The 11,983-nt window shown below is 42.4% G+C and overlaps 1 protein-coding gene across 1 annotated transcript in view; it reads right to left on the bottom strand.

Annotated features, from left to right (window-relative positions):
* Nucleotides 1-391: 391 nt before the first annotated feature.
* LMNB1 (lamin B1) overlaps nt 392-11,983 on the bottom strand; it is a 28,004-nt gene continuing 16,412 nt past the window's right edge. The window contains exons 7-9 of the mRNA XM_077768577.1: nt 9,292-9,411; nt 3,772-3,879; nt 392-1,049 (exon numbers count right to left, since the gene is read on the bottom strand). Of these exons, the coding sequence (XP_077624703.1) occupies nt 1,008-1,049; nt 3,772-3,879; nt 9,292-9,411 (270 nt within the window). The 3' untranslated portion in view covers nt 392-1,007. The remainder of the gene's footprint in view (nt 1,050-3,771; nt 3,880-9,291; nt 9,412-11,983) is intronic.

Genomic DNA, 11,983 nt, shown 5'->3' with positions numbered 1-11,983 from the left:
GCAAGCAAGCACATGTGAGGCAGGGAGAGGCACGGGGGTGGGGGGGGAAGGGAGGGAGGAAGAGAGAATCCCAAGCAGGCTCCATGCTCAGCACAGAGCCCGATTCGAGGCCCAATCCCACAACCCTAGGATCATGACCTGAGACGAAATCAAGAAACAGATGCTCAACCAACTAAGCCACCCAGCTATCCCAAGAAACATCTACATTAAACAAGAAGCCAAATTATTTTTATGAAAAGTACAACTAAAACGATACCTTTTTCTCCCCCCAAAATTGGGTCTTTAAAGTTAAAAGAGACAAATTAATATTAAAACAGCTTTTATTTGTTAATGTATCATAGGAAATTAAAGCAAGTTACACTATCTTTAAAAAACACAACTAATNCCACATGAATTAAGAATCTAAAAAAAGTAACCATAAAACAAAGTTTTGTGGAATCCTTCATCCAAGAGTGCTTACATGATGATTAGGTTAATATTGCCTTCTTACAAAATTTCTCTTCTATTAAAAAAAATTTTTGTAGCCTTGATTTTTAAAAAAAAATTCAGTACAAAAGTTCGATATATTGAAAAATGCTCCCCCCCCTCACAGCACCGTTATATATAGCGGAGAGTAATCAAGAGCAGATTGCTAATCTAGATGAAGCAATCTTCAAATTACACCCAGACACAGTGGTTTATTTACCCTCCCGTCCCCTTCTTGTAAGAACTTAAAAAAAAAAACACACATACAAAAAAATGTCAAAAAATTTGAGGAACCCTTTCCAAACAGTACACAGTTAGTTCAGTGTCAATAATTCACATCTTGCAACAAAGTGTATGGATATGGTTTCTTTTACAAAACTTTCAGTGTCAAAAAAGGAAATTAAGGCCATCAGATTCGCAGCTTAAAAATTCACATAAAGGAAATATAAAAATATTCTGTGCTTCGGAGAAGGCTCTGCACTGCATGTTGGTAAGGATTACCGTATTTCTTTGTGTTGAGGAAGACCGTTGACTTGAGAAGTTTACATAATTGCACAGCTTCTATTGGATGCTCTTGGGGTTCCCTGACGAGGAAAAGTAGAAAGAAAATCAGCGCTAAGAAAATGGAGGACAGTACTTTAAAATAAGGCAGAGATGGGACAAATCCGTATTACCTAACTTCAAATGAAACTTTTATCTTTTTCTCATTTTTAACCTCCTCTTAGAGACTTCTTCCAACAAATTCCACAACAGCGACACTGAACTCCAGCTGCACATTCAGATCCTGAAGAGCTTAAAAAAGTATTCTGATCTAGGTCTCTAGATCAACTAAATGAGAATTTCTCATTTAAGTGGGGAAGTGTATCTATTTTTTTGTAATTTTAAAGTTCCCTAAGTAATTGTAATATGCAGCTAAAGTTGAAAGTCACTACTCAATAAAGAACCTCCTTTTATAGCCTCGGAAACAGCAGGGGAGCAGGCTCCATTCTGAACAACTGCATCCGGGAACCCAGCTGGGTTCTCTGCTTGCACATGCTCTCGCTTCGTCCTCAGGCATGAAGTCAAAATGGCTCTCTCTGTTCTCATTCACCAAGCACTAATTCCTTACAACCTCACAGTCTGACTTAGACTCACCACCAGATTGGGCTGAAGCTGGTTTCTTGAAGGCCACCAAACAAACCTAATCAATTTGAAAGGCCACTGGACCCATTCCCTAATGCGAATTCAAAAGATCTACCCTTCCATCTTCCCTCTTAAAACCTGACATGGATCACAAAAGCTAACGACCTCACACATCTGACTTCTCTTCCTTCTCTCCCCTCTCAAGTTCAGTCACTATGTCTTACTGAACCTCCACATTCACAGAGTCCCTCAGTCAGTGTCTCTGCAATCTCCCTTCTGGAGTCAGTTGCAGATTCAGTGTTATGTCTCCTTGGCTCCAACGTGGACAGAAGCTATCTGTCCAGGCAGCCCAGACTGCACACTTACCACCAAAGCTTCCCATTCCATGTATGTGTGACACACATCCTACAATACAGTTGGACAGACACACCTGGCACTAAAGTCCTGACCCATCCCTTGTGGGGAACGGAAGATCACCCTGCCACTCCTCCCCATCAGAGCTGAAGACCCTGTACCCTCACCAAGGACTGGAGATGGCCTGGAGGCTCACTTCGCCTGAGAATCTGGGCCTAGCCTTTAAGAGGCTACCCTCATGGAAGCCAGGTGCTATGTTATATAAACAAGCTTCAGCTAAACTACCAGAAGATAAAGAAACGTGGGGACTCCTGGGTGGCTCAGTTGGTTAAGCGTCCCGACTCGGTTTCGGCTCAGGTCATGATCTCATGGTTTTGTGGGTTTGAGCCCTGCATTGGGCTCTGTGCTGACAGTACGGAGCCTGTTTGGGATTCTGTCCCCCCCTCTCTCTCTCTGCCCCTCCCCAAATCAGTCTCTGTTTCTCAAAATAAATAAACACACTTAAAAAAAAAAAATAAAGTAACATGGAGAGAAACAAGAACACTCCACCCCCAGCCAAGACCCCAGCTGAATACAACTGTGTCATTAACTTCCTCTCCATCATGTGAAGGAGACAGAACACTTGCCCAGCGGAGCCCAGTCAAACCACAGAATCAAGGCAAGTAAGAAACACTTGTTCTAAGTCACTTCCGTTTTGGGATGTATGTTAATGCAGCCAACAGGTAATTCAAACACCACTGTCTCACGTAAATAACAGCCCAAATAACGGCCCAACTTTCAAAATACTGCACAAGCATACTTCCCAGAGATCTTCTCAATGATTCTGGTGGCCTAGAAAGTCTTCTCCAGCTTCTGACCTGCTAGAACTCATACCCTGAGCCACTTGTCTGCCACCTTGAGATCTCTCTTACATTGTTATTTTACTTCAAGTCATTATAATGCCTCCCACTGGGGGGCAGGAAATGGATCTTGTCCTTGTTTCTTGTGAAAGCTAAGGCTAAAGTATCATTTCTTAAACAGTCCTCCAAAACATCTGAGGAAGTATCCAAAAGTTCGTTTGACCTCATACAAACCATGTCAAGTGGTTCTCAACCCTGGGGACTAACAGCCTAAGAGAATGTTTATTTGGAGCAGGACTGGGGCCAATGAAGCGAAGTGAAACGATTTATAAAGCTGGAGGCACGGAGACAAAGTCTTATAAGGATACCGAAAGGAATTTTGATTAATCACCTAACTCAAACAGCTTGAGAATATAAACTGAAGGCCTATTACTTACTGATAATTCCAATTAATTAAAATCAGATTTGGAGTTTCTTTATTTCAAGGGCTCTCAAAAGCCCAAGCATCAGCTAAAATCTATCTTATAATTAGATGACTTGGAATTTAATACAGCAAGAATTTTTGTTTCCCACTGCAGCAGAATATTACTCTGGTTTTTCAAGTTTATATCCACATACTCTAATTTAATGATCTAAAATAAACTTCTCTATCACAGAATTCATCAGCAAATACTTTTGAGCATGCATTCCACTCCATATATACTTATTTATAAGTGATATATATACATCCTGATTATGTATGTATATTATAAAACAAGATAAAACTGAAATTTGATATAAGGAGAAAAAAATTGTTTTAAAAAAGTGCTAACACTTTCTTCTAATACTCTAGAATGTACTATCTTGAATACCACCTCAGGAAAAACAAACCCCAGTTGGCAAATCATTCGTTTGGTTCAAGTAATAGGGAAAAAGCCCAAACCCACTATTGATTTTGGTCTCTATGTTAATTCTGTCGATAAGACTGAAAATAAATATATTGAAGTGATACCTGCTGGTGGAAAAGTTCTTCCTCAACAACCACTTCAGGTGCTGCTTCCTCCTCCTCTTCTTCTTCAGGTATGGTTGTTTTAAAGACTGTACTTCTTTGAGCAACCTCCTGAAAACAAGAGTAGCTTTTCAGTTAACACCATACTTATCACAAAGGCAGTCGGGGAGGGGCAACTTTTCTTTGCTTAACTTCTGAGACGGCACGTTTCCTGTATCAGGGATTATTTTTTAAAACAGAAAAAAGTGGTTCATCACTAGCTTTAGCTAGTGAACAGGAGATTTTGCATAACTAGTAGCAGTTGTTAGATTTTCAATATTTGTCCCAGGGGAGCCACCGGTATCCAAATCTGAAATAACAGCTGCAAAGTTCCCAATGCTTTTGATCCCATTCTGTTACTAAGAACTCTGTGAACAATCTGGCGCTGGAAATTCTTTGTAACACTCAATATGAATGGAGCTTCAAGGTCCTGGCTCCTTGCAAAAAGAAGGTACTAAGTAAGTTCTGAATTTACTGAAGTTGGAGGCCAAATGCTGTGATCTCAGGGACCACGGTGGGAACAGTCCACCTTCAGCAACGTTCCTCTTAGAAACTGGAATCAAGACAGGTGAGCACTATTTACTAATAACACACGAGTGAAGCTCCAATGTATTCCACACAGAAAATAGTTTCATCATTCACTGGAGGCAGGACAGAACGTAACCACTGCCATTCGCTCCTGAGAGGCACAAGAACAGACGCCTTTCCCGTGGGAACGCCAGCTTGCATGATGCGGTGGTGTTCGTGTTGAAGCGGGAGGCCGACCTGATCATCTGGCAGCGAGTAAATGAGTACGTCCTACAGCCTGCTGCAGAGCAACTCATATAAAATGAGTTGTGCCAAGCCCTAAGGTCACTCAAGAAAGAGAACTCCACGGACGAAGATGCTAAAATTACGTCAGTAAAAGCTTATCTGGAATTTCACACACAACCAGCTCGTTTAAAATAGCAGAGAAAGAAAACCAAAGAACGGTGTCAAACAAATCAAAGTTCAACTTTAAATTTATGTCCAGGGATATTATTTTATAAATGAAGCGAGGTAGTACACTAGTGTTTTGGGGAGAATTCTGATTAGGCTACATGGCCAAGGAAGATGGACCATACTGAGAGCCTCAGCTCGCTGGAAACTTCAATTCTGTGAAATCAGTGGTGCTTATGTAGAAGATAGCCATTTCCCAAGTATCAGCCTGCTGTGACCACACCAGCACTAACAAAACACCATGTGAGTCCTTAGGTCAATTATAATTCTATGAAGTAAGATATCAACTTGGGGGATGGCAGCATAGAAAATAGAAAAAGAATTCTCAAAAAGTGCTCAGAGTACCCAGCCTTCCACAATTCATCCTAAAATGAGGCACGAAAAGTCAAAGAAACTGCTACAGAATTCTTACATGCGGGCTCAGGCAGCTCGTGACAAGTGTATACACCTACCTCATCTTGCAAACATTCTTAAAGCATGTGACATTATTGTCCTCAAATGTGAAATTCCATAAGTAGCAAATTGCCCAACTAAGTTAATTCACCTTAACTACTTTTAAAAAACTGCTTTATTTATTTTGAGGGAGAGAGACAGAGAGAGGGGGTGGGCATGAGCACATGCAGGAGAGGGAAAGAGAGAGAGAATCCTAACCAGGCTCTGCACTCTCAGTACAGAGCCCAATGTGGAAGTTCAAGATCACAAACCCATGAGATCATGAGCTGAGTGGAAATCATGAGCTGGACGCTTAACTGACGGAGCCACCCAGGCACCCCTCACCTTAACTACTTTTTTTTCTTTTAATGTTTTATCATGTATTTATTTTTGAGAGAGAGAACATGAGTGGGAGAGGGACAAAGAGAGAGGGAGACACAGAATGTGAAGCAGGCTCCAGGCTCTGGGCTGTCAGCACAGAGCCCAATAGTGTTCGAACAAACGAACAGCAAGACAATGAGCTAAGCTGAAGTCAGACACTTAACTGAGCCAACCAGGCGCCCCTTTAACTACTTTTAAAATAAGCTTGCTGTTAAGCACTTTTCATGTGATAACATTTAAAAAACAATTAATCTAGGGGCGCTGGGTGGCTCAATCAGTTAAGTGTCGGACTTTGACTCGGGTCATGATCTCACAGTTCATGTGTTCGAGCCTCACGTCCAGCTCTGTGCTGAAAGCTCAGAGCCTGGAGCCTGCTTCGGATTCTGGGTCTTCCTCTTTCTCTGCCTCTCTCCAGCTCCCGCTCTCTCTCTCAAAAAAGAAACATTAAAAAAAAAACTTTTTTAACTATCTAATGCAGAGGCCTGTATAGAAAATTACTGTATTAAATGATATCTAAAAATTGACAGAAAAATCATAAAACACATTTAGAGACAAAAATTGTTGGAAGGTTTGGGCATAGGACGTTGTTATCAGTCAAGGTGCTAACAGATGTCTTTATCCAAAAAGCTCCCCTCATCCACCAATTGCCCTGAAAGACACACATCAACGGTCTCTCTATAAACTGTATCAGGTGGCTGTCCGTTACAGGCTTGCACACACAAAGTACACTATGCAGGCGTGCACGCAAGGCAGTCAGTACCGGGTGATGTGCTCAGCTCTGCTAAGTGTGCTCGGCCACAGCGTGCAGACAGCGGAATCAGCATGGGGACAGCCTGGGATACCCATGCCACAGATCAGCAAATGCCACGGGGTGGTTTTCTGCTGGAGGAGCTGACTACTAAACGATGATATCTGTGTATACATAAACAATCATTCACATACACAAAGGCTTCCATGATGACTACATTCTAAAAGGTACAGAGACTGCTTATTTCCCTCACAGAAAAACACTTTATTTTAGCATGTCAACATTTGCTGTTTTTTAATCATCTAGCACCTCCTCCCTCATTTCTCAGTGAACGTCTCCAATTTCACCCGGGTACCCATCTCTCCCGTGGGAAGGGGATACACAAGCCACACGGAGCAGAGGGGATGGAGGTGCTAGAGGGAGAAGACTCCAGCTAACTCTTTCGTCCCGACTCCAGGGACAGGGTTAGAAGGGGGCCTGTGAGCCACGCTGGTACCAGGAGCGTAAAGCCCAGGATGGGAGCGTCACAGGGAACGTGGCTCTGTCCCACAGAAACCACCTGGAATGATACAGCTCCGGGAGCACCCAGCACCCACCCATCAACCAAGGATACGTTCAGAAAGCAGACAGAGAAGATCTGTCAGGACACGGATACACTCCTGTATCAAGTTCACTACCCCTGGACTTCTGGTCGTGTGAGCCCATATAGTCCCAGGAGGGCCAGTTTGAGTGGGTTTTCTGACATTTCCAATGTCTCAGCAAGAAGAAAATATACATAAAAAAATAAAACTGACTTATGGGCATTACCTACAATCTTACAGAAAAATGGTCTTCCTAGGGGTGATTGTAGATTGTTGCAAATATGGTCTGGAATTTACTAATAAACATGGTTTCAGGATTAAAGGAGTAATTGTACTTGGCTGACAACTGCAGAAACAGAAACTGTATTCATCATACTTTCCTCATTCCTTTTTTTTTTTTTTTAATCTTTTTCTTTATTATCGAGACAGAGAGAAATGGAGTACGAGCTGGGGAGGAGCAGAGAGAGAGGGAGACACAGAATCAGAAGCAGGCTCTAGGCTCTGAGCTGTCAGCACAGAGCCCGACGTGGGGCTTGAACCACAAACCATGAGATCATGACCTGAGCCAGAGTCGGATGCTTAACCAACTGAGCCACCCAGGTGCCCCACACTTTCCTCATTTCTGACAAGAGTCACTTTAAATAGAGCCTAGCAAGCAGAAGACAGAAGTTTGTTAAAAGAACAGACAAACCGACCAAGCAAAAAATCTAATACTCGATGGTTTAAGTTCTACAGGGAAACCGGAGCTTCAGTCAGCTTTACTGAAAGGTCACTCTAATACCACCTCAAGACCTCCCCCAGTCACGGGATCTACTTTGTTCACAGTCACTCCGTCTGTCTGTCTTCTGGGCTTTAAACTGCTACATCCCAAATACCTTCCTATAAGACCGCCTCTCATTGGATACGTTTTCACAGAGAAAAGAACATACAGGCGGCGACTGGTTTCCACGGCTCACAAAAGCGCCTCTCCTCCGCCAGGGCCCCTTCCAACAGTGCTTTTCACCCCGAGCAAATCACCACTCCTGGCAACACTGTGAGTGTGTCACACGTGCTACCCGTCAGTGCCAGGGGACCGCCAGCACAGGAGCTGCCGCGACCGCAGCACTCGGGTGGCGGCACCGGCGACAGCGGGAAAGCTTCCAAAGTGCTGGCGGCAAGAAGCCTCTCCTCTCTCCTGCAGAGAGAACAGGAGAAAGACCCAACACCCTGAAGACGGAGTGACTTGCAGCAAGCGTAAACTACTCCCTGACCTCAGAAGCTAGCCAGCGATCTGGAGGGGAGCTCTTCAAATGTGCTCCGAAACCTCACACGACTGTACCAAGGTCTACAGTGAACCAGAACCACGCTCAGTCTGAGGTCAAGGGCACTGTTCATCCAGCAGACTGTGAACTCACGTGAAGAGCAGTCCCAACGCCAGCACGTGTGTACAGGGAGACACGGACGGGAAGATGGCCAGACAAGGCACGGGGCTCCTGATGCAAACACCCCCACACCCCCATCATAATCTGTTACTTTATTTCTCTAACGTGAAGGTCCATGTTTAATTTTTAAGAATGTTTCATCTAGTAAATTCTTACTGAATGCCTATTACATGCCAGGAAAACTCACCAAAGGTCCTTGCCCTCAATGTTATGTGCTGATTGAGTACTTTAATAAGAGAGGCCAGAGGCCAACTGGACAAGCTCATACAGGTGACAGGTCTGCACTCGGCATTACAGGAGCGGAGAAAGAACCCCGAGGGGCTGCGGAGATTTAACCTGCAACCATTCCTTCCTTTGCAGCCTCCCAGTTCTTGGGTGGGCGTGCACGTGCACTCATGGCAGGGGGGTCTTTACCTGACAGTGTGGGGAGGTAAGGTTCTTTGAGAAGAAACTAGGACAGACATGTTAAAAATACAAACATCAAACACATGTACACTCCATGATCTTCAAACTCAAGAGTTTCACAAACCCTCTGAGCTAGAAGAAGGTCAAAACATAAGCAGTTACCAGACGTCAGATACTGTTCCGAGGATTTCCCAATGCTGACCTCATTTACGTTGTATTCCTTATGTTAGTATTATCACAGTTACAGTCCTTGTCATTATCGCCACGGTCAAATGAGAAGACTAAGACAGGTAAAGGAACTTATCAAAAGCCACAAAGTCGGTGTGCAGCGGAGGCAGAAACATGTTCAGTGTCCACAATACATTCCTACTCCACTCTTAAAATCTGAAGTCAGCTTCACTTTGATTTACTGAGCAACCTTGGTCTGATGTAAGCAATCAATTACTTCCCATTTCAATCCGATTTCTGAAGAGAAATCTTGAACCATGAACTTTCGAGTGGAACATACGCTGTAGTAGTGCTGAAAAAAAGGCCTTACCTCTCCCTGAGAATTTTTCAATATAACCTTCACATCTTCGCCAGTGCCCCAAGAGTTCTGGTTCTTCCAGATGAGGTCAGTGGGAGGACTGGCTGTGACGCCAGCATTTGCAGCCCAGATCTAGAAAAGAGAAAGGACATCAGTCGATCCAGACCCAGCTCTCACACATCCCAACGACAGCAATATAGTGAAGAGACCTGGACATGTAAGAGAATAGATTCTAAGTCTCAGAACTATATCCCAGCTTCAGAGGCCTGCTGTCTGACTAGCTGTGCATGCAGGAGAGCCCTTCTAGGCCTCGGCTTCCCCATCCAATAAATGAGAATGGTGACGCACAGGGATCTGAGGGGATATTGTCCATATTCACCTCCTAGCCACTGAACGTGTCAGCTGAATGTGTGCAAGTGACCTTACTCTCATTATGCAGGAAATGACAGGAGTGAAACTTGTCATGGGACTGCTCTACCCGCACGGAGGGGCTGGCTAGCTCAGCAAGGATTGGCTCTCACTGTCAGTACTCTGACTCCATGGGTTTTACGGGCCATTCTTCGGTGATGGAGTCCTCTGACCCGCTCTACTAATGTCCTCCAGCTGCCTAGAGAAGGTAGTGAAGAGATACTGCTAACTTCTCTCAAAACCTCTGCAGCAGACAGCCCACCTCAAATATTCTAATATAAACTAGTAGGTCTCCAACTAGGGGTACTGTCACAATACCTCAGGAGTATATCTGATACTCAACTCCAAAAAGAAAACAGGAAAGGAATAAATCACCCATTACTCAATGATAAACAGGACTGCTACTGAAATAGGCAAAACCGAAAAAATTACATTTCCCTCCTAAAAAGCATGGAAAGTCTGTCATATTTTCAATGTGTTTTCTTGGCAAAAGAGTATTGGCAGAGTGGAGAAAACGTGAGTCAGAAACTCTGGCTCTGAACCAGGGACAAATCACTCCAGCCCCACAACCCCATCTGTAGGGACACCACCACCAGCCCTGATGCTTCTAAAAGAGCATATGAAAATAGAAAGGCAAGTCTTACACCCCATAAATTATTTCACAATATAAATGGCTACATGACGGCAAAATGAAGACTGGAGATTGTACAGGCAGACATCTTTTTAAATGGGGAGGAAAATTACTGACTAGGAGAGAGCCCGTCCTTATAGATCCCTCACCTGAAGCTTCAAGATGTTCTGTCAGCATTATAGCTAGAAAAGGACAGGGAGCATTTACTGGGGTAAAATCTAAAAGGAACTGGATCTGGGCTGTCAGGTTATATGGAATGCTAATGTTTTCCTAATTTGAAGCAACACTTTTTCACTAGTCCATACAGAATCATATAGTTGGTTTAGTGCTGTTAATAATCAGAAAACGTCCATAACCTTACAGGGTAATTTAACGTAAATCTAAAATGTCCCAGCGCCATTCTGTTCCATGTGCTAGCCATATGTGGCTTGTGAGCATTTGAAATGTGGCTGGGCAAAACGAAGGTGTACTGTGAGGATGGCTGTAAGTTTGAACACTTAGTTAAAAAAAAAAAAAAAGGTAAAATATCTGACTTAATAATTTTTTAGATTGCTCACATGTTGAAAGAATAGTAGTTTGGATATACAGGGTTAAATAAAATACAGCATACAGTACTAAACTTAACTTCACATCTTTTTTACTTTAATGTGGCTACAAGAAAATTTTAAATTAAGTATTTCTTTTTATTTGTGCTCTAGGGCTCTAAATTCATCTTTGCTATTGCCTCGTACAATTCTACAGGAAGATTACTTATCACTATCATGTTCCAAAGAGCTTCTTATCATATGTAACACTGGCTACATAAAAAAAAAAAGGCATCACATTATTTTATATGATAATTGAGTTCTCGTCTACAGCCATACCACCCTGAACACGCCTGATCTCATCTGATCTCGGAAGCTAAGCAGGGTTGGGCCTGGTTAATACTTGGATGGGAGTTCTCCACTACCCCTGTAGTATATTTATCTATTTGGTCCCTGAGGAACTATATCTAGTGGAAGAAGCATGTGATTGGCATAATGGTTCCACCACATTATGCAACCTCTATAAGACACATAATGAGACTGAACAATTTTCTCTTACTATAGTAATTACTAATGAGAAGAAAAAATAGTGTGGCTAGAATTATTTGTTTCCATTTTTTACCCATTATTATAAAATTAGCATCTCATATTTTCACAATGAAGACTGTGAAAATATGATACTTGATACTCCATGGTATCAAGCTCTGACATTAGCCAGTTTGAGCCTCTGATCTCAAACACTAAATGTGTATCGATCATAAATTTTTAAATATTTGTATAATATCTTTTAAAACAAATTGATAAAAGTTACTTCTACATCCTTCAAGGATGAAAATATGGACTTTTTTCACATCTATGTCAAAATTAACACATTTATTTTTTTGCAAAATCCACTAAGTAAAAGTAAAGAAATGTTGTGTTTGCTTAATGATGCTACTTCTCTAGAAAGTATGCTGATGCTATTTAGTAACTATTACAGATGTGGTGTTTCAGGACACAGCAACGGTCAGTGAACCACTTAGAATTCAAAATACAGTCAGAGTGGCACCAAAAGCCCATCTCTCTCCAAATCTAGAAATGTAAACACTATGTAAAAATCATGTTACCCTAACTAAAATATTATGTTTAAAAATGGATTCTT

The sequence above is a fragment of the Crocuta crocuta genome, unplaced genomic scaffold (assembly GCF_008692635.1).
Source record: "Crocuta crocuta isolate KB4526 unplaced genomic scaffold, BGI_CrCroc_1.0 scaffold64, whole genome shotgun sequence".
Classification (NCBI taxonomy): Eukaryota; Metazoa; Chordata; class Mammalia; order Carnivora; family Hyaenidae; genus Crocuta; species Crocuta crocuta.
This window is presented reverse-complemented; position numbering and strand designations above follow the sequence as displayed.